Raw genomic sequence first — 23395 nt, 5'->3', positions numbered from 1 at the left:
GTTCTGAAAACACATAACTTATATATCATAGAGCGGCCAGTATATTTTCCTGTTGGTGACATGTAACCATCTGGAAGGACCATCTTGAAGTGGTGTGTTCTGTTTCTGTGGTGACATCAGGAATGAAGGGGAAGTGGGCATGCACCATCTTGGAATGGGATGGTGAACATGCTGAAAGAGAGCTTGTGTTTGTTAGACACCATGCTTAAAACACCATGCTAGTCCCGGCCGTGACATGCACAACTTCTTAACGTCCTTCTGAACTTGGAGAACTAGGAAGGCGAGTGAGCCCGTGGTGCTGCTCTGGGAACTTCTGAAGGCTAGTACTAAGGTGCCACTCTGCGTGCCAACAGCAATGGCTGAATCTGCTCCATGTGTCCCTTGTTTCGGATACCAATTCCATTCTCCTTCTGTAAGGAGAAAGATCCAACCAAACTGCAACAAACATCATCCAGAAAATTGCCCCGCCCTTGTTGCCCATTGCTGGCATTTTAAACTGGCCATCCTAGACAATCCGCGGCAAGATGTGTAGTTTGGTTGAATGTCATCTTGTTACCAGAGAGGCACCCAGTCACAGCTGGGCAGCCCCATTCTCATTTACTGATTCGTAAGAGTATTTCCATCAATGAGATATGCAAATCAACTGCGAGGTGAGATGGGAGATATCAGTGTCAGATGTGACTGCGCTGACGTTGAATCTAGAGCAGATGCACAGATTCACTGAAAACCTCTTAGGTTAAAATGAACAAATGTTTTCATTTCTCCCCTGACCTCGGTTTCCTGGTTTTGCCGCTCATCTTCCTGGAGCTTGCTATTCTGTTCAGTGTCCATTATTATCAATTAAAATCATATGATACAGAAAATCCTAAAAACCTGGAATCCAAAGTGTACATCCTGGAAATCGTCTCAGAAATCGGAGGCAACCCACCCATCTCCCAATACAAAACTAGGGTGGAAAATCGTTCCTGAAGTTACCCAGAAAAAATGGATTGAAGAGATAACTGAAAGTGCGATGCACTAGAGGACCTAGATGTAGCCTGGATGGTGGCAGTATCTGTTTATGGTTAGCAGCCTGTGCCTGTGCTTTTTTTTAAACCTAGAGTTCGGCATAGGGAAGAATACAACATGGGGGTGCGTTTAAATGATTTTCTGATCATAATTATTGAAAAAGAAATTGATACACTGTTATGCTGCTTGTCACAGCCATCTAGCAGAGACACGATGAATAGCCCTAACAGTTTTAAACCTGACCCGAAGTCACAAATTGAGTTTCCCAGTACTATTGCTGTAAACAAAGAGTTGGGTGCAGTTCTGCCGCATAGGGTCACAACGCTGGGAGAACAGACAAACAGTTCACGTTACTTGCGCCACTTTGTGACTGCGCTCCTGCTCACTCATTCTTATCTCAGCCTCCAGATCCCACACTCTTGGAAGAGTTTCCTCCGAGGCCTTTGCGGGGAGAGGGGTGGGTAAGAGTGCAAGACAAGAGTGGGAGGGACTGAGGCACCGAAAGGCCAGATGTACTTTCATGAGAGGTGCAAGAAGAGCAGGGAGAACAGCGAGGGCCAAGCAAACAGGAGCGAGTGCACTGGCCAGAGAGCGCAGGGAGGCCCAGAGAAAGACCCAGAGACAATAATCCAGATAAAGCAGACACGAGGATTTGAGACAGAAAAGACACGGAAGCGAGAGCAGCGGAGAGAAGAAGCTGCCAGAAAGGCACAGCGCTGTCTGGGAACCGGGCACCCAGACACACTGGCATGCACATGGACAGAAGCGATGGAGACATTTCACAGAGAACGAGAAACTGACAAAGCGTCATAGCGACTGACTTCCCGCCAGGCCGCTCTGTGAACCGTCTTCGATGCTGAAGTACTGGGGAACTGGCACGCTCTGAGCTTGGCACCCAGGGCCTGAGAGAGCCAGAGGATACACTTCTACGGCGTGGCACTGTGAGGTACTGGGCCTCAAGTACCGGCAGAGCCACCGAGAACATCTGTGTGGACTAATATTTTTCGTGGACAGGCATAGTGGGTGCTTGACACTCAAGGAATGGATGGACCAAGGTGGGATTTTTGGTAGCCTGGCGAGATCTTAAGTCTGGGGGGACTGAGGTCGGAATGGAAGTCGTCGTCGGCTAGCAAAGCAAGATCTCAGCTCTCAAGGACTAGGAGAGCCACAGTGGTATTGTTCATCTACTGGTACAGAGAGCAGTCGATACTGGGACGTTTTGGGCTCAAGGACAGGGAGACGTCTTGGAATGGCACGGTGAAGGCTTGGCGCCCAAGGACAGAAGTGGAAGTGCCAGTGTATTACAGATAAAAAGCAGACGCTTTGAAAGGTCAACACCCCTCAAATAGCAGGCCTCGTGGGCAAGGAGTGACACCTTAGTGAGAGGCCGGGGACAAGGCCTAGCAGCAGTGCTTAATTTGTGAAATAATAAGTGCCAGGGCCCTCGCCAGGAGGCCACTGCAGCTGCCACCACCCATTGCCCATGCCAACGCTGTTGATGACAGTACCAACACAACTATTACCCATCACACTTCGACAAGTCAGACTATTCCAGGCTTTTTTTCCAAAGGACTTCTCTTGTGCTAATCTCTAGATTAGACAAAACAGCACCATCATGTGCCATACTGTCATAAGTGCCGGTGTTGACAATTAAGTACTAGTACCCGGCACCAGAACCACCAGCTCAAATTAAGCACTGCCTGGTAGTATGGAGGACCACATGAAGAGTCGGGGTTCACCCTTGCCCCGCGGGGCACTCATTGGCCTCCTCTGCCTCTGGGTTGGCAGCAGCAGCCGGAGCAGAGCCGAAGTTCCCCTGCCAGAGGCACAGAACAGAGAGCTGCCGCCTGACGACGTCTTCCAGAGGAAAGGTACGAGCTGTGGGCGTCTCTATTAAAGCACCTGATAGAGGGAGTGGGGCAGGGGGATAGGCGTTGTGAAAATATGTTCTTTTAGTCACTGCTAGAATTGGGGGGAAAATACTCAGTGGATCCATAAATTGGGGGTCAAGGCGTGGCAGAGGAAAGGGATGGAATCACTAGGGGCGGAGCTTGAAATGCAGGGTCTGACTGTCAAGAATACATTTATTTAAATAAGTAAATGCTGCAAAGAAATTGGCTACAAGGACATATGTGACATTAAATCTGTTCTAGCTTTGACCACATTGAAACTGTACTTCAAAATATCTCACAAGATTAAGAAAAAAAAAACCTGCAGCAGAGATCATTGTGAGCCCAGCAATTTTAAGGGAGTTATAATAGTGGTAAGATAACACTAGTGGTTAACACAGTTCTGGGAGAATTTTGTGTTTTGTCCAGTCAGTGTTTTGACTCAAAGTAGCATCACATCAAATCACATCATGTAAAACGCATTTCACATATTTGTACTTTATGTAGCTAGGTAAGTGGGTCACTGCATTTGACACTGAGATCCTTTTGTTACTTCCAGTTCATAAGTTGCAATCCTTCTAATAGAGCACAGTGATCTATTTACCAGCATCAAGGAGCTACATGCAAACTGTAAGTCATGGGTTTAGACTCTTTTAAAAAAAAAATCTTTTGTCATTCTAAGATTGCAAAGAAGGGTTCCTTTGGGAAGTAATACAATCTTGGAGTACAGCCAACCACAATCACTGCATTACATTTTACATACTGACTTTGTCTTACTCCAGACCATTCACTCTTAACATATAATGTCTACAAGCACGGATGATATGTGATTCCTACCCCTTACATCCCTCGTCTTACGTAAGAATTCCTGTACATTGATTTACACACTGTTTTGATTTATAGTGCCTCTGTATGTGATGGGATGAGTAGTGCTGTAAAATAATTAAATATAAAAAATATAAAAAATAGAAGGTGCCATTTAAATAATTAGTTGTGTAACCTCATACACAAAGACAGATCTTGCATTCTTACAGTATATGCACGTCTTACATAAGATGTTAAACAAAGTAAAAAACCTACCTCCAAATAATAGTTTCTCTAAAGTACTTGTGAAGTGATAAGCTGTCTGCCTTTGTTTCCTTCCATTGTATTGGCATCTAGGCAATAGGCTCTATATAGCTCCCAGCCAGACTGATACTTAAACAAACAAGCATTTGCAATGCAATAGGTCTCGCATTAGAAAAGTTTGAGCTATTGGTATTGTAAACGACACATTTTTTATTTATGTGTTGGGTTTGAAAATAGCTAAATTAATAGCTTTGTCTTTAACAATGTTAATAGTTTTAACTTTCGCAAATGTGACACCTATAGCATTTGCAATGCAATATGTGTTTTATTTACGTGACTTAGATGTATTGATATTACAAATAACAATGGCTTTTATTTTTTTAATAATTAATACTTAAATACAAGCTAATGTAATTTATAATGGCAATATCTTTTTGTGAAGATTATGTTCAGTGTATTTTATTGTGACGAAAATCCAAGAACAGAAGTGAAATATTAACATCTTTTTGTGACATTTGTAATAAAGCTTGAAACATTGAGAGAACATATTTGAACCAGTTGTTTAATGGTTGCACAGATTGATGATGTGGTGGCGCCGAGTGATGTTGTGGTGGCGAGTGATGCTGTGGGGTTCAGTGATGCTGTGGTAGCGCATAGTGATGTTGTGGGTGGGTGTGTGTGGGGGTATGGGTGTGTGGGTGTGTGGGGTGTGTGGGTGTGTGTGTGGGGTGTGTGGGTGTGTGTGGGGGTGGGGTGGGTGTGTGGGGGGGTGAGTGGGGTTGTGTGTGTGTGTGGGGTTGTGTGTGTGGGGTTGTGTGTGTGTGGGATTGTGTGTGGGGGGGTTGTGTGTGTGGGGTTGTGTGTGTGTGGGGTTGTTCTGGTGGAGATGCAGGCCTCACAGAGGTCCTTGACACCTGATCCCAGACTGCTTACTAAAGGAATCTTCCTAGTCACACACTATTACACACGCACCATGACAGGGGAGGATGTACCCTGTCTAATGCCCCATACTGGAGAAGCCTTTAACGCTTTTACCCTTTCCATGTCAGCCTGGTGTCCTAATGTTGGCCCTCAGTACAAGTTCCACAGTTTGAGGTACTAATTTGGTGTCACAAGTGAAGCGATAATACTGCATCCGGTAATACTCCACTTGGTACTATCGCAGGTGACCCAAGCAAAACATAGAACTGAGTCCTTGCTAGCTGGATATCACAAAGATAAAAAAGTTCTTTGTAATTATTTTTAAAAAAAGGTTGTAATAATTATATGTTATCACCTTAAATTGGGACAGGCTCTACATATTTTGTCCATCTGTCCCACAGAAAATACTGAGCGTGACACCTGCATGATTAGAATGGTATTCTGACTGCCTTAATGAATGGTTAAGCTACATCCATTTTTTATGTACTGCTTCACTCACTGTTAAGTAAATTTCCCATTTCACTACATTGAATCTGGAACATAATTGAAACAAGCTACAGCGGGGTGTCCCGCGATTGCCTCAAAAGTAAATAAATAGAAAAAAAAAGAAATAACCGCTGCAGCCCTGCTCCGTGAAAACCGGAAGTCAGGCACTTTTGGCTGAGACGGGGGCGGGGCCTGCAATCCGGCAGGAAGTCCCGCCCGCCGCCGCTGAGGAAGAAGTGAAGCCGGAAGACTGATGGCCTCTCCGCAGCCCGGGGCTCCCAGGTGCTGGAGGGAGCCCCGGAAGTGAAGTCCTGCCCCCTGGTGCCGCGACGAGACGAGACTGCCGCAGAGAGGAGCCCGATCCCCAGCAACAGCCCAGTGAGTGCCCGACCAGCGCTGCAGAGGAGACACGGAACACGCCGAAAGAGCCCGGTAAGTGGTGGGGGGGGGGGTGTACGCGCGTGTGTCTGTGCGCGTGTCTGTGTGTGCGCGCGTGGGTCTGCGTGTGTGTATGCAGTGTGTGTGTGCCTGTGTATGGCTGTGTATGTGCGCATGCGTGAGTGTGGAGTGTGTTTGCGCAAGGGAATGAGGCACGAGAGGGGCACGGCGCCGTGCGCGCTCACGAGGTCAAAACTGAGCAAATCTGCGCTCGTGCACCCTCTCGTGTCCACATTCCCAAAAACGGGTGACATTAGTTGTCGAAGCACTGCAATCAATGCTTACGCATTGAATGCAGGTCGTGCTTCGACCTAAAAAGGGCTGATGGCCCATTCAATCAGGCCTTTGTGTGTGCTGTCTGTAAGTGAAAATAAATCCCCCTCGCTGCCTGCAGGTTGCTGCTCCAAACGTAATGCAGACAAAGTGCTGGCTCTGCTGAATTATACTCTGGTGTCAGAAAATGACACCAGGACAAATTCAACATATTTCCTTGGCTAGGTCAGAACCCAGACTAAGCACAAAAACAGCTGCTGGAACTAGAATCTGGCCGGATCCTCCAACCTTCTAGCACTGATGTTAGTGTAATTTTTAGGGGATGACTGAATGAATTACATGGCTTTGCTCGTTGTATGAAGTGATTTGATTACCAAGCACTGCAAAGTGCCAGGAAGGCGACAGTCACTCAGAGTGAAAACAAGGCTTGTACTTATGCTTAAAAAGAGGACGCTGTAAAAAGAGCTGGAGGAGAGGGAGTTTGGATACCAGTGCCTGGCCCTCAAGAGGAGAGAACCCTGGCCGCGCTTCTGTACAAGTGTGCAGTTAGGAGTTCCACTGTCGCTGTCTACGGGTCAATGACTGATTATTAGATTCTGGGTGCTCTAGAAGGCCTTTTGAAGGCGAGGTAAGTCAGCACTAGCACCTGGTCTTCCCTAGGGGTGTGCTCTGCACTGCATACTTTTGGTGGAAGGTAAGCAGCAAGTGATAGATTCTGAGCCTGCGTAGCAGAGGGCTCGGTCTCCTTTCTCTCAGTGGTGTAGAGTGATGTGTTGATCAAAGCCTGGGGCTGTTCAGGGCCACGTCTCTTCAGTGAAAGGTGTGTGCAGTGAGGGGGTTGGACCCTCACAGGGACTACATCTCCTTTGTATGTATATATGCACTGATATTTGTGTAGTGAAAACTTAGTTAGAGAGCAATGATTGTGATCATTCACAGGAGGCAGGTTATATATGTAGTTTCCTACTGTGTGAACAGGTTGTGTTCTCTGAAGAGATGACTCTACAAGTTATTTCTTTCTTTCACAGGGTTTAGGCAGTTCTGATGTTGATGTAGATGTTGTTACAGAGGGGTGTGCAGTTCCTAACAAAGGGACAAGGAAAAGGGCAGGTCTTTCTTCGTGGGGCTCCACACAATTTTTAACTAAGCTGGAGCTACCTGAACCATTAAATCGTTGTTGAGCAGGCCTGCTCCAGACTTATTTTAGAACTCACTACCTGTGCACGACACTGTCCTTGCCCTCTTACCCGCACGCACCCCACGGCTTCCCTGCCAAAGAGCCCCGTTTACGGGAGCCAGTCGGGCATTGCAGCAGAAGGAGCAGAGCCCAATGATGAAGCATGACATCCTTCGGGGTGTGTGAGGGCATCACGAAGAAAGACCTGCCCTTTCCCTTGTCCCTTTGTTAGGAACTGCACACCCCTCTGTAGCACAGTTATATAGGAGCCTCGTGTGCAGGACCTGGTTTAAATAACGGCTCCTGGTCCCCCCACCCTTTTATGACACTGTAGATGTTGTCCCGTATCCTTGTAGCATAGACAGCCTGTCTTTGAGTATTTTCTCTTTTGAACTTCCCACGCTCCAGACTGGTGATTTCTTGGGTCCTGGCTTGGAACTTTAACCTGAGATGGTGTTCTTCTGAGTTTGGTATGCTGGGGTGTGGTTTAAGACGTCCGTGTTGGTCTTCTAGGGTACTTTGAAGATGATGCAGATGTGAAGGGAGAATCAGTGAAATTCCTTCATATTAGAGTGACAGGGTCAAAGTTGTTCACGCCTTGGATGAGATAAACTTTAGTGTGTAGCTTGCCTAGCAGGGATGCCAGGTGAGCGTTTTAGAGGCCGCGGAGCAGAGAATGGCTTCCATCCAGGCGATAGAGGCCTAGGGTTCGGACTGTCGCTCTGAATCTGTTTTAGATAGGCATGGTTTCACTTTTTTGAGGAAGGAGAGCTGATACTACGCTGTCTTATTTTTCTAATGATGTATTATTTGAAGGAGATGCTTGTGTCAGCGATAAATCAGATTGTTGCTCTATTGGTTGTCAGTTGGGGGTGGGTCTATGGAGCAGGAATGAGAATGGAAGAGGGGTCAGGAAGTGGCTATAACCACAGGAACCGAATCACAGCATCACACAATGCTGAATCTTGTGAGAGGTTTTGCACAAGTGGATTTAGGATTTTTCTAGGAACAGGCCTAAAGGAGCGGATTGACCATATTATGGAACACATACATTGAACACAAGCATCTACTGAACCGAAACTGGAGATACAGTCACATAATAAGGCCTTTCGAAATTACTTCGTTATTCACAGAAACAGTCTACTAAATAGTGTAAACGATTGTTTTGAACTGATCTTAAAGGAAAACGCACCAAAAAACAGCAAGAGAGTGCCAAAGCTGTTTAGCAGGCTGGTTTAAAGGAGACAGGCTTGCTTGAACAACTCACACCCTGAAAGCAAGAGGGCTGACTGAGACAGATATGAGTGCGCAAATGTGCGTGTGAGGGAGGTGACCGTTTGAAGGTCGATCCAAAACTTTGTAACTACACGAAAGTTGCAATTTTTTGGGCTTTGCCATTCCTGCATAAAAAGAATGATGTTTTGCGACAATTTGTTCTGTATGTATCATTACTTACCACTAATAAAATGACTGTGATACAGATATGCATTGCAGAATTCCAATTCCAACCCTCCAGCTAATCCTGATTCGGGGATTACAAGTGAGGTACAAAGTGCACACTTGAAGGGTTTTTGCACACAAGATTTCCACCAGGTAAAACCCAGGGCAATTCTGGTAGGGCACTAACGCACATTCTGAGGTTGTTGCACTATTAGCACACTATCCTCCCCACTCTTGGAAACCCAGAATGGCGAGAAAAGTGCACACCCGCTCCACATTCTATGTGATACCAGTCTTTAGCAGGTAGACAATTATCTCGCTTCGGGAGTAATAATTATGACTTCACTCGGGCGAATGTAAACTGGGAATGAAGACCAAGCCGGGGAAGTGCAAAGTCTGCGTGGGCTCAAATCAGAACTTGCAAAACTTTCCACCAGGACAACAAACACAACTTTGTATACGTGCGAGTGCGTTTTGTGTGTCTGTACCTTTGTTTCCGCTCTAGCATGAAGTGAAGCAGCCCGTCTGGTGACAGAAAACCTTTTTACAAATGTCGTTTTTTGTTAAAACCACATTGGAGGGCTGAGGCTGCCACGCAAGGCCATGTATCGGATGGCAGTTGGTCATTGAACTCTGCTTTTTCTTTGTTTTGTAACTTGTAGTATTCGTTTCCAATCACGCATCTAGTTCCAAAAGCTAGCACGAGAATGAGAAGAAGTGGCAGTTCAGGTGCAAGAGAGAGAAACAGAGAAACAGGCGACAAGATCAAGTGAAGGCTTGTTTCCCGCCAGCCCTGGCTGTCTTGTGCGTCACTGCCCTCCGCCGCGAGACGATTAGCCAGAAAGAGGGACAGAGCGTACTCCAGCCTGCTTATCTCAGGGCAGCATGTGTGTGGGAGAAGATACGAGTGTGTGCGTGTGGTGGGTTGGTGCACGTTCTGCTCCGATGCAGAGGGTGAGTGCCTCTCGCCCCATTCTCCCTCCCGCCTTGCTCATGCCCGCAGTTTACTTACTGCACCCTGGATGCACCAGGCTGCCAGAATGACCCCCACAAATGTCTTCCTTTCTATCTGTGGCAGTTGTAGAGAGCTTGCAGTTCAAGTCAGGGCTTGCCTCGTTGTAACTGAAATAAGGAGTCGAGGCAGCAGCTCAGGCGTTCTTGTAGCCTGTCTGCTCAGTTTGCTAAAAATGGCAGATGTGGAGTTTCTGTCTGAGCTCTGGTGTTCTTAAGAATGTAGATGGTTGAGATGCTAGAAAAAACAGGTGTGGAGGTTCCATCTTGAGCTCGAGTGTTTCAGGTATGCGCGCAGGTGATTGGCTGAAAACACCTGGAGTGGCTTTCTTTTAAGGCTTTAGATCTCTTAGGTACGCACTGGGTGGACTTGCTAGAAATGCTGGTGGTGGAGGCATAATTTGCAACTTCTGTGTTCCTAGGCAGGCCTGTGGTTTTTGTCTGAAGCTTTGGTGTTCCTATGTAAGTGTGCAGTGTACTTCCTATAAACATCAGGTCGGGGTGCCTCCACCGGAAGCTCTGGTGTTCTTAGGTATTTGTGCAATATTCTTGTCACAAATTCCAAATGTGTCAGGCCTGTCTGAAGCCTGTTGTTTATAGGCATTTCTGTGATGTGCTTGGTAGAAACGACAGATATGTAGGTTTGGTTTTAAGTTCTGTTATTAGCAGATACGTGTGCGGTCATCTTGTTAGAAATAGCAGGTATTGATAGGTATGCAGATTTGGTCAGATGCTCTTAAGTATGTATGTGGGTGCTTGCTAGAAGCATCTGGTGTGGAGGTATCATCCGAAGCTCTGATGTTTTAGATATGTGTGCATACCTAAGAACACCAGAGATTCTGACAAAACCTCTAGACGTGGCATTTACAGCAAGCACATGCAAAGTATTTGCTACAAACACCAGATGTAAGGGGTTCATCGTTAGTTGCCCAGTGAAATTTCTAGAAACACCACGTGTAGAGGTCCTGTCTGGAGGTTGGTCGGGCATAGTGCGATTTTAACTCCAATACGTAGGAGATTAAGGTCTGCTTCCTATGGTCACCCCCACTTTTTGCTGTGTTTCGCTGGTGTTTCGACTTTAGTATGGCTGTGGCCCTGCTAATCAGGGCCACAGCCTAGCTGTTCTCTCTCTAAATTGATACCATGTACTTTAGGTACATCCCAGATTGGTTACTGGGTTACCCTTGTGAGTCCTTGCATATGGTACCTTAGGTACCCAGGGCATAGGTGCCCCAGAGGCATACCAGGGGCTGAAGCATGTATTATGCCACCCCTGGTTAGCCTTCCAAAATGGAACCACAGGTCTGCACTTGCAGCCTGGGTATGGTGGTGTAAGCACCCCTTACTTAGATATAGTTTACCTATATCTACCTTTACATATAGACACATATTAACCTATAAGTCACTCTCATGGCAGGCCTTGACAATCCTGAAGGCAGAGTGCTTGGATTTGTGTGAGAGGCTGCCCTAGCATGAGCTGAGCCCCTCTGCTGCTTTCAAAACCATCTCCTTATAGCTGTTCTATGACATAGCCATGCCATATACTCTTAAGTGCATCATAATCCTCGCGGTTAATGCTAACTTTGGTTTGGCTTTATCAAAACATGTTGTGTTTGGTGTCAAACTCTTTCGAATACTACCCCCCTCCCCCGCCAATTCTGGCATTCCACCTTTCTAGAGGGAAAAGACATGTACACACTGGTACACCCGGTTAAAGTTAAACAGAGCCCCAGCATCACAAAATGGATTCTGCTGCCACAGACACAAGTCTGTCCTCCTGCTGCTGGACTCTCCCTCACCAAGGACCCGCACACCGCCAAAACCAACCTCCATGAGGGAAAGAAGGCCGTTGCCGACTGGATGAGCAACAGCCGTCTGAAGCTAAACTCGGACAAGACGGAGGTACTCATCCTCGGACCCACCCCCTCAGCCTGGGATGACTCCTAGTGGCCGACCACACTGGGAACAGCACCAACACCCACCGACCATGCACGCAACCTAGGATTCATCCTCGACTCCTCCCTCTCCATGTCTTAACAGGTCAACGCCGCCTCCTCCTCCTGCTACAACACCCTCCGCATACTCCGCAGGATCTCCAAGTGGATCCCGACCGAAACAAGAAGAACGGTGACACAGGCCCTCGTCAGCAGCAGACTGGACTACGGCAACGCACTCTACGCAGGAATCCCAGCCAAACACATACCACGACTACAACGCATCCAAAACACCACCGCCCGACTGATCGTCAACGTACCCCGCCGCAGCCACATCACCCCCCACCTGAGAGTCCTACACTGGCTCCCCGTCGACAAGAGGATCACCTTCAAGCTCCTCACCCACGTACACAAAGCACTCCACAACGCCTGACCAGCCTACCTGAACAGCAGACTCAGCTTCTACACCCCCACCCGCCAGCTCCGCTCCGCCAGCCTCGCCGCTGCCCCCCGCATCCAACGAACAACCTCAGACGGCAGATCCTTCTGCTACCTTGCCGTCAAGACGTGGAACACCCTCCCTACCCACCTACGGCAGACCCAAGACCTACTCGCCTTCAGAAGACTCCTCAACACCTGGCTCTTCGAGCAGTAGCGGCACCCCCTCCCCTCAGCGCCTTGAGACCCTCACGGGTAAGTAGCGCGCTTTACAAGTACTCTGATTGATTGATTGATAGAGGCCAGCACACCACGAGTGACCCGTGAGTTCCCTTTCTTCACTGCTGCTCGTGGCTCCTTCGCGGTTCCTAGTCCGTTGGCTAGTTAGCCCCCACGAAGGCCAATCCTTGATTTCCTGAGCTTTCCTGGTTGCTTCAGGCGTGCTCTGACTCCCCTCCAAAGGAGGAGTCCCCCAGACTTTGCTGGTCTGAACCGAAGCCAATCTTGTCTTCTTGCGTGGGTTGCTGTTGCCAAGGCTTGTTGGGTCCAATCTGGATTCCGATTCTGCAGCATTCGACATCCTTCGTGGGATAGCTCGATTCCAGCTTCTGGTCGTCGTTGACGCCTCCTGGTCCTTGTGGCTGAAGAGTCAAGCTTCACCTCTATCACTGAAATCACCCGACATCGGCTGGCATCTTCTTCTCGCCATCCTGGTCACTGACTAGTGACCCAGACTCTGTCCCCTCTGCTTTCAGGTTCTTCACATCTCCGTGCCACCCTTGGATCCACCCAGACACTTTTCCTCTGGTCGCTTGCAGCATTTCTTCGCAGCTCTCTATTGGAATCGACGACGAAACACGACACCAAAAGACACCTATGCACCCGGCTTCCCTGGGTGAGGTAACATGAGTACTCCGGTGCTTCCGTGGGTCTTGACTCTCGAAGTGTCCTAGTCTAAAAGGGTTCCATCGTAGTTCACCTCTAAGTGCCCTTATTCTTTAAAATTATAACCTGTTCGTTCTCTGCCGTATTTAGACACTGCACGCATCCCCCGTGGGCCTCCTGTGTCCCTACCTTGGGTGGTTCCTGGTTGCTCCAGCGGTTCTACAGGCCCTAGGCCTGCTTTCTGTCCCTCACGTGGTTCTTATACCACTATTTTAGTTTATGGTTTGTGAGGCCCCTAGGGCAAAACATATACTGTGCAACTTATCGTATGCTAATTAATGTTATGTTATGTTATGTTATAAATTTATTTTTATAGCGCACGGCTACTCCAAGGGAGTGTCCCGGCGCTTTATCAGGCAGCTCAAAATAAAAAAACATAACAGCGATGCAGACAACAAACAAAATGAAAGAAAAGAAAAAGGGGCTCCTAAAGATTAAAAAGCCAAGTCTTCAGGCCTTTCCTGAACAGGAGCGAATTCGAGGAGGAGCGTAGCGTCAAAGGCAGGGTGTTCCACAACTGAGGGGCCCTCAAACTAAAGGAGCGACCCCCCGTGCGTGCCTTTCTCACTCGTGGCACCACGGCCAAAAATAGAGACTCTGAACGCAGTGATCTAGTCGGACGATAGAAGGTCAGCCTGCGTTGCAGATACCTTGCTCCTGCACCAAAAAGCGCTTTATGCGCCAAGGTCAAAGCCTTGAACATAACCCGCTTTCGGATGGGCAGCCAGTGAAGCGACTGCACCAATGCGGAAGCTCTCGCTCGCCTATGAAGGCCGAAGATCGCACGGGCCGCAGAGTTCTGCACAACCTGCAGCCGCTGGACAAGATAGTCCGGGAGTCCTAGATAAAGGACATTCGCATAGTCCAATCTAGAACCCACTAAGGCTTGTACGGTGATCTTCCTATGCTCTTCTGAGAGCAAAGGTAGGAACTTCCGGAGCATTTTGAGCAGCCCATAGCAAGTCCCCGTCAGACCCCGAATATGTGGAATCAATGACAGGTCATTATCCAGCTTCACTCCCAGGTTTTTGGCCACCAACGATGCCTGGACAGGAGGACAGCTATCCACGGGCCACCACGCACGCCAATCAGGGTCATGGGAGCAGCCGAAGAACAGCACCTCCGATTTACTGGGGTTGGCCTTAAGACTGTTCCGCTGAAGCCAGCTGAAAACCAGCTCCAAACACCCCCGGATGTTCTCTCCATCAAAGGCCTGATCCTTCCCACACGCAAACAGCAATTGCGTGTCGTCCGCGTAGGACACGATCCGGGCCCCAAAAGACTCCACCAGTGCCGCCAAAGGTGTCATAAAGATGTTAAAGAGAGTCGGGCTCAACACAGAACCCTGTGGAACCCCGACTCCCAATGGCGGCATTTCGGCGGAGCTTGGAGAGGCCCAGACCGTTTGTCGGCGGCCCTCAAGAAAAGATGTAAACCAGTTGAACACCGTCCCCCTCAAACCGATGTCATGTAGTCTGACAAGGAGCACCTCTTGGGGGACGGTGTCAAAGGCCGCCGATAGGTCAAGCATGACCAGCATGGCCCTACCTCCAGCATCCAGAGTCTCCCTAATGATCTCCGACACCTCCAACAGTGCCGTCTCCGTGCTTAGATTAGGGCGGAAACCGGACTGTGAAGAGTGAAGCAGATCGCTGGACTCGAGATAGCCGGAGAGGACGCCATGCACATGCTTCTCCGTGATCTTAGCCAACGCTGGGAGAAGGGAGATCGGCCTGTAATTGGCCAAAACCTCAGGGTCCGAGCCGGCCTTCTTAAGAAGGGGGATCACCATGGCCCTTTTCCAGGGCGACGGGACCTTCCCCTCACTGAGAGACAGATTCACAAGTGGATTAACCAGTGGGTTAACCACAGTAGCCATCTTAGCCAAAAATTTGGCCGGACAGGGGTCTAAAGGTGAGCCCGATTTGAGATTGGCCAAGAGCGCTAGGGAGGCCTCGCTGGAAATAGCAGGGAACTCTGCGAGAACCGCAGCCGGCACGGACAGCCGTGCCGGTCCTGTCCCCGCGCTCACACCCTCCCCTGAAGACTCCACTGTGAACGAGTCCTGGATAGTTTTAATCTTCTCTGTAAAGAATTTAGCCAAGTCACAGACCCACAGCTCCGATGGAACAACCCGGGGAAGGTTGGATCTGGGGGCCATAAACTCCCTGACCACCGTAAAAATCTCCTTACAAGAGTTGGAGGCGGCATCAATCCTCCTAGCCAGATAGTCTCTTTTTTCTCGGATAATATCGCGATGGTATGACTTAACCATGGTCTTATAGGCCAATCTCGCCACCTGATCATAATTAAGGCGCCAAGCCCTCTCTGCAACCTTGCACTGGCTACGGACAACCCGCAGTGCCTCAGTGAACCACGGGGCCGAAACCCTCTTAGCCGTCTCCCACAGGGCCATCGGGGGGGCCAAATCATTCAGCCTCTCGAACAACCATGCCTGCAGGGACTCGACGTCCTGTTCTAAATCGCCTGTAAGAGGGCACGGATGGTCCGCAGCGGCCATGGCTAGCAGATCAGGCGTGACTATGCAAGGCCCACCTGACAGGGCCAAGTTGCCTAGGCGCACTACACGGGAGAGACTCACTGGCCAGTATGGAAAATCTGGCCAGCCTATGGTCAGTCCAGAGCACCGGCAGGAGCTCAATGTCGACCAGAGGGAATGAGGAGAAAATCTGATCTAGAGTATGCCCTTTATCATGTGTGGGGCCCGTAAGAAAAGGGACAAAACCCAAAGGAGCCGTAATGTCCAACAGTTTGTTGGCATCCGAATCGTCACCCACATCCATATGAAAATTAAAATCACCTGCCAACAGGCAATGCTGTGTGCTCAAGGCCAAACCAGCAATCGCCATCTGAAGATCGTCGAAAAAAGAACCAACTGGACCAGGGGGTCTGTACACCACCAGTCCTTTCACGGCTTGTTGCGGGGTCAATCTAATAGTGAATGCTAAAGACTCAGATCCTGTAATGGTATTAAGAGAAAGAATAGAACAGGATACTGACTTATTCACTACCACCGCCACCCCTCCTCCTCTGCCTTTAACTCTATCCTGCCGGAAGATATTATAATCCGGTGGAATTGCCGCCATGATGTCCGGATTGGACGTCTCCCCCAGCCATGTTTCCGTCAGGAGAAGAAAAAGAGGTTTTTATCTGACAAGGAGATCAAAGATTTCCAAGGCATGCTTACCTACCGATCTGGTATTAAGCAGTAATCCGAGGTGTCTCACCCCGGCATCCCCCCTCCCTCGTGGCACAGCGGGGGTAAAAGTAGGCGCCCAACCACATCCAGGACACAGACGTTTCCCCCTATAGCGGGCCGGAAACAGTTCCTTGTATTGTACTTTTACCTCTGACCTCATAGATTAAATACATATATATTTGATGGATGTATGACGTTGCAACGCATGCTATTACAACGCATGCCTTTCCGACGCAAGTTTTACAACGCAACTTTTACAACGACTTGCGTTGGGGGGCGCTGGATAGTGAATAGTTTAATTTACTATTCCAACTCCAGTCCCCGTGGATAGTAGGGAAGGTGTTGGAAACTATTCCCTATCCTAGAGCGCCCCCCAGCGCAAGTCGTTGTAAAAGTTGCGTTGTAATGGTTGCATCATAAAGGTACTTCGTTGTAACAGTTACGTTGTAAAGGATGTTCTCCATATTTGATATATACCTTGTGTGGTGTGCTTTCATTTGATCATTCAAGAGATTGCAACTGGTAAAACAACTTGCTTAACTCGCCTCTAAGTCTTAGCCTGAAAGCTGCTCTCCACAGCTACCATTAGGATAGCTTTCTATAGGATTGACTTTACAACCTACCATCAATAAGGGTCGTTTGAACTGGTGCAAGGTTTCCACTAGAATAGTGGACATCATATACCTGGCCAACTTCTCACACACTAGAAATGTGTCCCGTCTTTTGCTGAATTGACCCCACTTTGTTTATCATGGAGAGACTACAAGTTGTTGGTTGAATTGTGTGTTTAGACCCTAAACTTGTTTTAGAGGTATGGCCTGTTGTATGAATTGTCCATAGTTTGAATCTGGTTCTCTGTGGGAAGCCACTGGAGACTTTTGAGTTATGGGTGATGTGATCCTATTTCCTTATTCTCAAAAAGAGCAGGGCGGTGGGCCATCATCCCTATAAAAACGTGCTGTGACCATCTAATCTAGAGACAATGCAGACCTGTAGTCCGGTCTGCTTTGGAGGAGAGATGCAATATCTTTTTCATAATCCTTAGAGTAGAAGGTGCCTGAACTATTTACATGCTTAAAAGCTAAGAGTGTGAGTACCTCTACTTTCCCTATTGCTCTTTCTCTTTGCACCTCTAGCTCTTCCTCCCCTTTCTTCATCACACAGCGGAAGTACCTCCATTTGGTACCGTACTCTTTTTTTTAAAATGTATAAACACATTTTATTGAAATTTTGGGTTCATCCAGGCCTGAAAGGCCTATACTGTACTCTTTTTCTAGTATAGTTATCCTTGCATCTTGAATAATTCCGGTGCAACAAAAGAAATTCAAATGGGAAGACATTATCAGGAACAGCCAACTTAAGTTCATAGATCAAGGCCGGGGGCTAAAGCAGATCCTGGCTCAGTGACAGGAGGTCTGCAGTGAGAAGTAGTAGAGGGAAGTGAGTTATTTGAGTCAGTCAGACAAAGAAAGAGGACCACCTCTGCAGGGAACCCAATGGTGCTATCAGGAAATTGTAAGAAAGAAGACTCGTGTTACATGATGATTACCTTGTGAAGCAGCCTACAGGTGTAGAGCAGCAGAGGAACCTGTGCTTCAAGTCTATGAAAAGAGCTTCTTGCAGAGAGTCCGTCCACTTCCCTGTCAACAATGCATCTGCTTGGCCTTCTCTGGTCTTTGAAGTTGCAAAACAATGTTGAATAGTATGACTACACATCCTTTAGAGGGTTCCTAATTCTAAAGTCTTGGTTTGTGCACCTTCTTTATCAGTTTTCCCAGTAAAACAGAGAGATAGAAAGAGAGGGAGAGGTGGAGGAAGAGAGATAGAGACACTCTCCCGAGATCCTCTAGTCCATGGACCTGTCAACAACTTGCAATTGTCTTTAAAGCTCCTCATTCTTACTTGGCGGAATCTGATGTTATAATAAGCTCTGGATCTGGTATTTGCAATGGAACGCTGATCTGCACATTGGAATTTGTTGACCAGCATTAGGGATCCCTTTACAGAATCTGAAATTCGAATCTTCTGTGTCGGGAAGTCACTCTGCAAGTATATTTCTGTTGACCGTTTGTGAGAACTGGCCTTCAAGAAGCAAGAAGGTAGGAGAACCAGAGACATACAAACTCTTGAGAAAATGACTGCGGACCGAATGAACTGGAGGAGTGAAGAATAACGGAGAAGCTATGGAATTAATGAATCCCTAACCGACAGTGGATAAAATTCAGTAGTCTTGGGAAATTGTTTCTTACTGATGCAGATTTAAAGCTATTCTGGCCTCTATTGGAGCCTTGTAGCATCAAATTAGCGGCAGACAGAACAACGGACAATTCAGATCAGTTTTTTTAATCCAAATGGCTGTTTGAGGTAGAGAAGTGTCCATTTAGTAGTACTTGGGACTGATTTCTTCGCAGTTTCTGGCCGGTTCAATCTGTTCTGAACCTCCAAGGCAAAAATTATTGGAGGACACCTGATAATGGCCAGTGTAAAGGATAAACTAAAAGGATCATCTTTTATGGTGAGAGGTCTAACATGCCCTTCTGCTCCTCTTGTATTAGGATGGAGGCGATAGTTTGTTTATTTTATTGAACTGGGGTATTAATATGGCACAAACTGGGGTCTTAGAAATACAAATATCACACACAGTTGGGCCATCAAACTACTAAACAAGCTGAGAACGACAGGACAGGTTTTCACTAGACTTGTGTTTAACCATTTGTTATTAAATTAGGTGTACCAGGCACCGTTGGATTGTGGCTTGACATTCGTATTGAAGATGGGTGCATGGGAATGGGCGAAGGCCTGAAGGGTGAAGATAAAATCTTCAGGAATGTGTTAAGTGGGGTTTCTGTGGTAGACTGCTCAACAGCCATTGAATGATGGGATTGTTGAATTTTTTGAAGGGCCAATAATAAACTGGAATAGGTGTGGGTTGGAGGTGGGATGAGATATTTAGTTAATTAAAAGTTAAATGGAAAAATGGGTATAAGTCAAATTTAAGCATGTGACTTTATTAACACGAAAGGCGAAAGTTGCAGAGGTGATCAATCCGCTGGCGAATCCGCTATTGAATCTTTCGTTGAGCCAGGGAGTGGTCCCACAGGCCTGGAAGCAGGCGATGGTGATTCCGCTGCTCAAGAAGCCTGGCCTAGACCCGAAGGCCCCTGTCAACTATAGGCCTATTTCTCTGTTGCCGGCTCTTACGAAGATTGTGGAAAAGCACGTTCAGGTGGTGCTCTCCAATTTTCTTGAGACCAATGAGATTCTGCACGCCACCCAGTCGGGCTTTCGCCCCCATCTCAGCACAGAGACTGCGCTCCTTGAGGTCTCGGAAACCATTAAAGGGGTTCTGGACTCGGGGGGGCAAAGCCATGCTGGTGATGTTGGACTTGTCGGCGGCTTTTGACACCGTCCCCCATGACGGCCTTCTCGCCAGACTCTATGAGATAGGTCTGCGGGAGACGGTGCTCGGCTGGTTTTCCTCCTTTCTAGCTGGCCGCCGGCAAACGGTCTGGGCCTCGCCAGATTCCGCCGTGATGCCGCCTTTGGGAGTCGGGGTCCCACAGGGCTCTATTTTGAGCCCGACCCTATTTAACATCTTCATGACTCCTTTGGCGGCGTTGGCGGAGTCGTATGGGGCCCAGATCGTATCCTACGCTGACGACACCCAGCTCCTCTTCTCGTGTAAGAGAGGAGGAGATTTTGATGGGGAGAGTATCCGGGATTGCCTTGGGGCTGTTTTCCAATGGTTCCAACTGAACAGCCTCAAGTGCAATTCCGATAAGTCCGAGGTACTCTTCTTTGGGTGTGATACAGAGCCAGACTGGCAGGCCTGGTGGCCCGTTAATATGTTTCCTCCGTTGTGTTCCTCCAAAATTGCTAAGAACTTGGGGGTCAAGATGGATAATGGGCTAACTCTGAAATCCCAGATCCTCGGGGTGTCGGGCACTTGCTTTGGCCTCCTAAGGATGTTGCGGAGGTTCCTTCCCCTGTTGTCTGAGGAGCACAGAAGGCTGACGGTGCAGGCCCTAATCGGGTCCAGGCTAGATTACTCGAATATTCTTTACTTGGGCCTGCCAGAGTATCTGCTGCAGCGGCTCCAAGTGGTGCAGAACGCTGCCGCGAGAGCTATTTTTGGTTTAAATAGACGGGCCAGTGCAGCTGGTCTGTTGAAGACCTTGCACTGGCTTCCAATCCGGAAACGGATTGCCTTTAAGGCTTTGACTCTGGCCTATAAGGCCCTCCATGCGGTGGGAGCAAAGTATCTCCAAAAGAGACTGGCCTTTTATCATCCGACCCGCTCTTTGAGGTCGGAATCCCTGCTCCTGGCGGTTGTCCCGCGAGTGAAGAGAGCTCGCGTGGGAGGACGCTCTTTTGGACTACTGGCGCCACAGCTGTGGAATTCTCTGCCGCTCACCTTGCGGGGAGCCACCAGCCTACTTGCCTTTAGAAAAGGCCTTAAAACTTGGCTGTTTACCCAGTAGTCCGCTTTTTGCGCATCCGCTCGGTCTTCTGTCCTTTCTTCCTTTTAACAGTGTTATGTTACTATGATGCAGCCTTTCTTATTAAAAGCGCTGGGACACTCTTTTTGAGTAGCCGTGCGCTATACAAAAGATAAAATAACATAACATAACATAACATAACACCTCTGTGGCAGCACATCTGGCTGACATCTCTACTTGGCTGCATGTGCCACTTATGATTTAGTAAGCCATTATATAACCATCTGCCAGACTGTTGGAATTATATGTGTGCATGCTCAACAATCATTTCTTCAAATGTTTGAGTGATACCATAATTTTATATGAGGACCTAACCATTCATTTTTTTGTAAGACAGACTGCTTTTTGAGGCCGAAGCATTTTTCAAATGTAATATTTTGTCCATGTTTTTCGTATTGTTTACCTCTTTACCCAGAAGGCTGAAAGCTATGGTAGAGAGCGGTGAACCTTTGTCAAGAGATCTCTAAAACAAGTCACATTGCTTAGGTGGGTTTCATAAACTACAAAGTTTGTTGTCTGTAGGTGCCCTAAATTTATTGCCTGTGGCTATAAGGACTGTAAGTAGTGGCAGCTGGTAGGGGATGGTGGCGGTGAGCCAGGGTAAGGTGGAGGTGAGGGGAGGAAATAAATAAAAAATAAAACGTACCTGCTGGTTACCGGTCCCAGCCGCTGCCTCTCCTCCGCAGGAACAGGAAGCACCCAGGATTCCAGACTCCCCTACCGATTCACAACGCCGATGACAACAGCGTTGTGATTGGCCTGAGCTACGTTGTTCGGCACTCAGAAAGGGAGTGGAAGCCTGAGCATCTTCTCCACCCAGGGTGTAATACAACCTGGGTGGAGAACATGCATAATGCGCATGACTTTTTGGCCGGCCCGAGACGGCCAGCCAACAGTCATGCGCACTTCAGATGCAGCATCAGCCACTCCTCCTCCCTGTGACGCGGGGGGCCCAGCTTGCCCTAACCTGGCTGCAACTGCAATACAAAAAATAAATTGATAATAACAGACAGTTACTATCATTTTATTTTTTCCTTTGCACTGCTTTAAAGCAGTGGGACTGTAAGAAGAAACAAGTTATTTAATTGTAACCACAATCCGCCATTGTTGGTATCTTTATTAGATTTAGATGCTTAAATCATTCCCTCTCGACGAGGAGGGAGTCTTATGATATTTTAATTGCAATACCATGAAATTGCATTAGAAAACAGTATAAAACAATTTTACTCTACTGAATGAATGAAAGGAGGGACTTATAAAGAGTGTAACTACAATGCGAGGGCATCTTGGTGCTAAGATTCATAATTACCATTAATAAACAAATAGGTGACTTTAGAGTGCTCTTCTGAACCTTCAGTAATCCTGTCTTTTGCACAGGAGAAGCAGGAGGGTGCTTTGGAGAGAGTGCATAATTATAGAGAAGGAGCGCGCTTTGACCTAGATCTTAAGAAGTGAGGCGCTGCCAGTACAGTGAGCCCGACAAAGTGGTCATTTAAGGATGAGAACAGTAAAATCTGCAGAAAGAAGGGCGCCATCGTGTATAAAGCTTTACGACAAAAGCATCGCCCCCTGTACTGAATTCGCTAGGAGTCTAGGAGCCAATGCAGTCTCTGGCAAGTCCTTAAGACCCCGTCAAACTTTCTAAAGTTGTTGAGGAGATGCACAGATGCAATTGAATCCATTGTAAAGCAAGAATGTCTAAGATACCATGCATTGACATAATCTGCGTCGAGATGGCAAATTAGAGACCACACAAGCTCATAAACGTTCAGAAATGAAGGGCACAGCAATTTATACTGGCAAGAGAAAACATCACTTTAATCTCAGATGAGAAGCAAAGGCCCTTATAACTGTAGAAACCGAAACATTTGTCTTCATCCACAGGGTCCAGAGCAATCCCCACACTGGCTGGCCAGAGAGCAGGGGACCAGGAATAATTATGCCTTAAAGCCGGAACTTCTGTTTCAGAGACATTTGGTTCCAAGACATTACTATTCATCCAATGCAAGCTAGCTAACAGACGCTCTTTCATTACATCTTGAATTTTGAAGGAGAATTTACCAAGTCTCAAAATGATTAGAGATTAGATTGTCATCTGCATAGGAGCCTGCTCTGAAGCTGAAAGCCTGGATGACATTGTGAGAGGAATTGGAACAAGATATGGGAGAACAATGAACAAGGAGGAACAACACATTCAGGAGAAAGAACCTCAAGACTTGGCTCTTGGACGGAAGTGGAGCTGCACCCCCCCCCCCGCGCCTTGAGACCCTGACGAGTGAGTAGCGCGCTTTATAGATACCTGATTGATTGAGTCCAGAAAGACTCTTATCAATAAGACGGGAGCGCAAAACATTGGGTTCCACCAGAGAGAAAGGGTGCAAACCATAACTCAGTTCTTCCCTGCTAAACCACCTCTTCAAAACATGGCAAGGATTCATGTGATCTACAGTACCAATCACAGCAGATAGGTCAAGCATTATGAGGCAATGGATCCTTTTTAGATTTACATGCTTGAATCAGAATAAAAAGTAGCAAACATGTCATAATCCATACAGGTAGAACAATTGCATACAGAGTAACCGTGAAATGAACTTGATGAAAGCAAAAAAGAGGCTGGCTTTAATGGAAAATATGACTTAAGATCACAT

At 47.6% G+C, this 23395-nt stretch overlaps 1 protein-coding gene across 1 annotated transcript in view; it reads left to right on the top strand.

The window, feature by feature from the left end:
• Positions 1–1539: 1539 nt before the first annotated feature.
• The window catches only part of EPOR (erythropoietin receptor), a 163132-nt gene continuing 141276 nt past the window's right edge, over positions 1540–23395 (top strand). Inside the window, exon 1 of the mRNA XM_078684180.1 lies at positions 1540–2879. Within this exon, the coding sequence (XP_078540306.1) occupies positions 2717–2879 (163 nt within the window). The 5' untranslated portion in view covers positions 1540–2716. The remainder of the gene's footprint in view (positions 2880–23395) is intronic.

This window comes from Lissotriton helveticus, chromosome 1_1 (assembly GCF_964261635.1).
Source record: "Lissotriton helveticus chromosome 1_1, aLisHel1.1, whole genome shotgun sequence".
Classification (NCBI taxonomy): Eukaryota; Metazoa; Chordata; class Amphibia; order Caudata; family Salamandridae; genus Lissotriton; species Lissotriton helveticus.
This window is presented reverse-complemented; position numbering and strand designations above follow the sequence as displayed.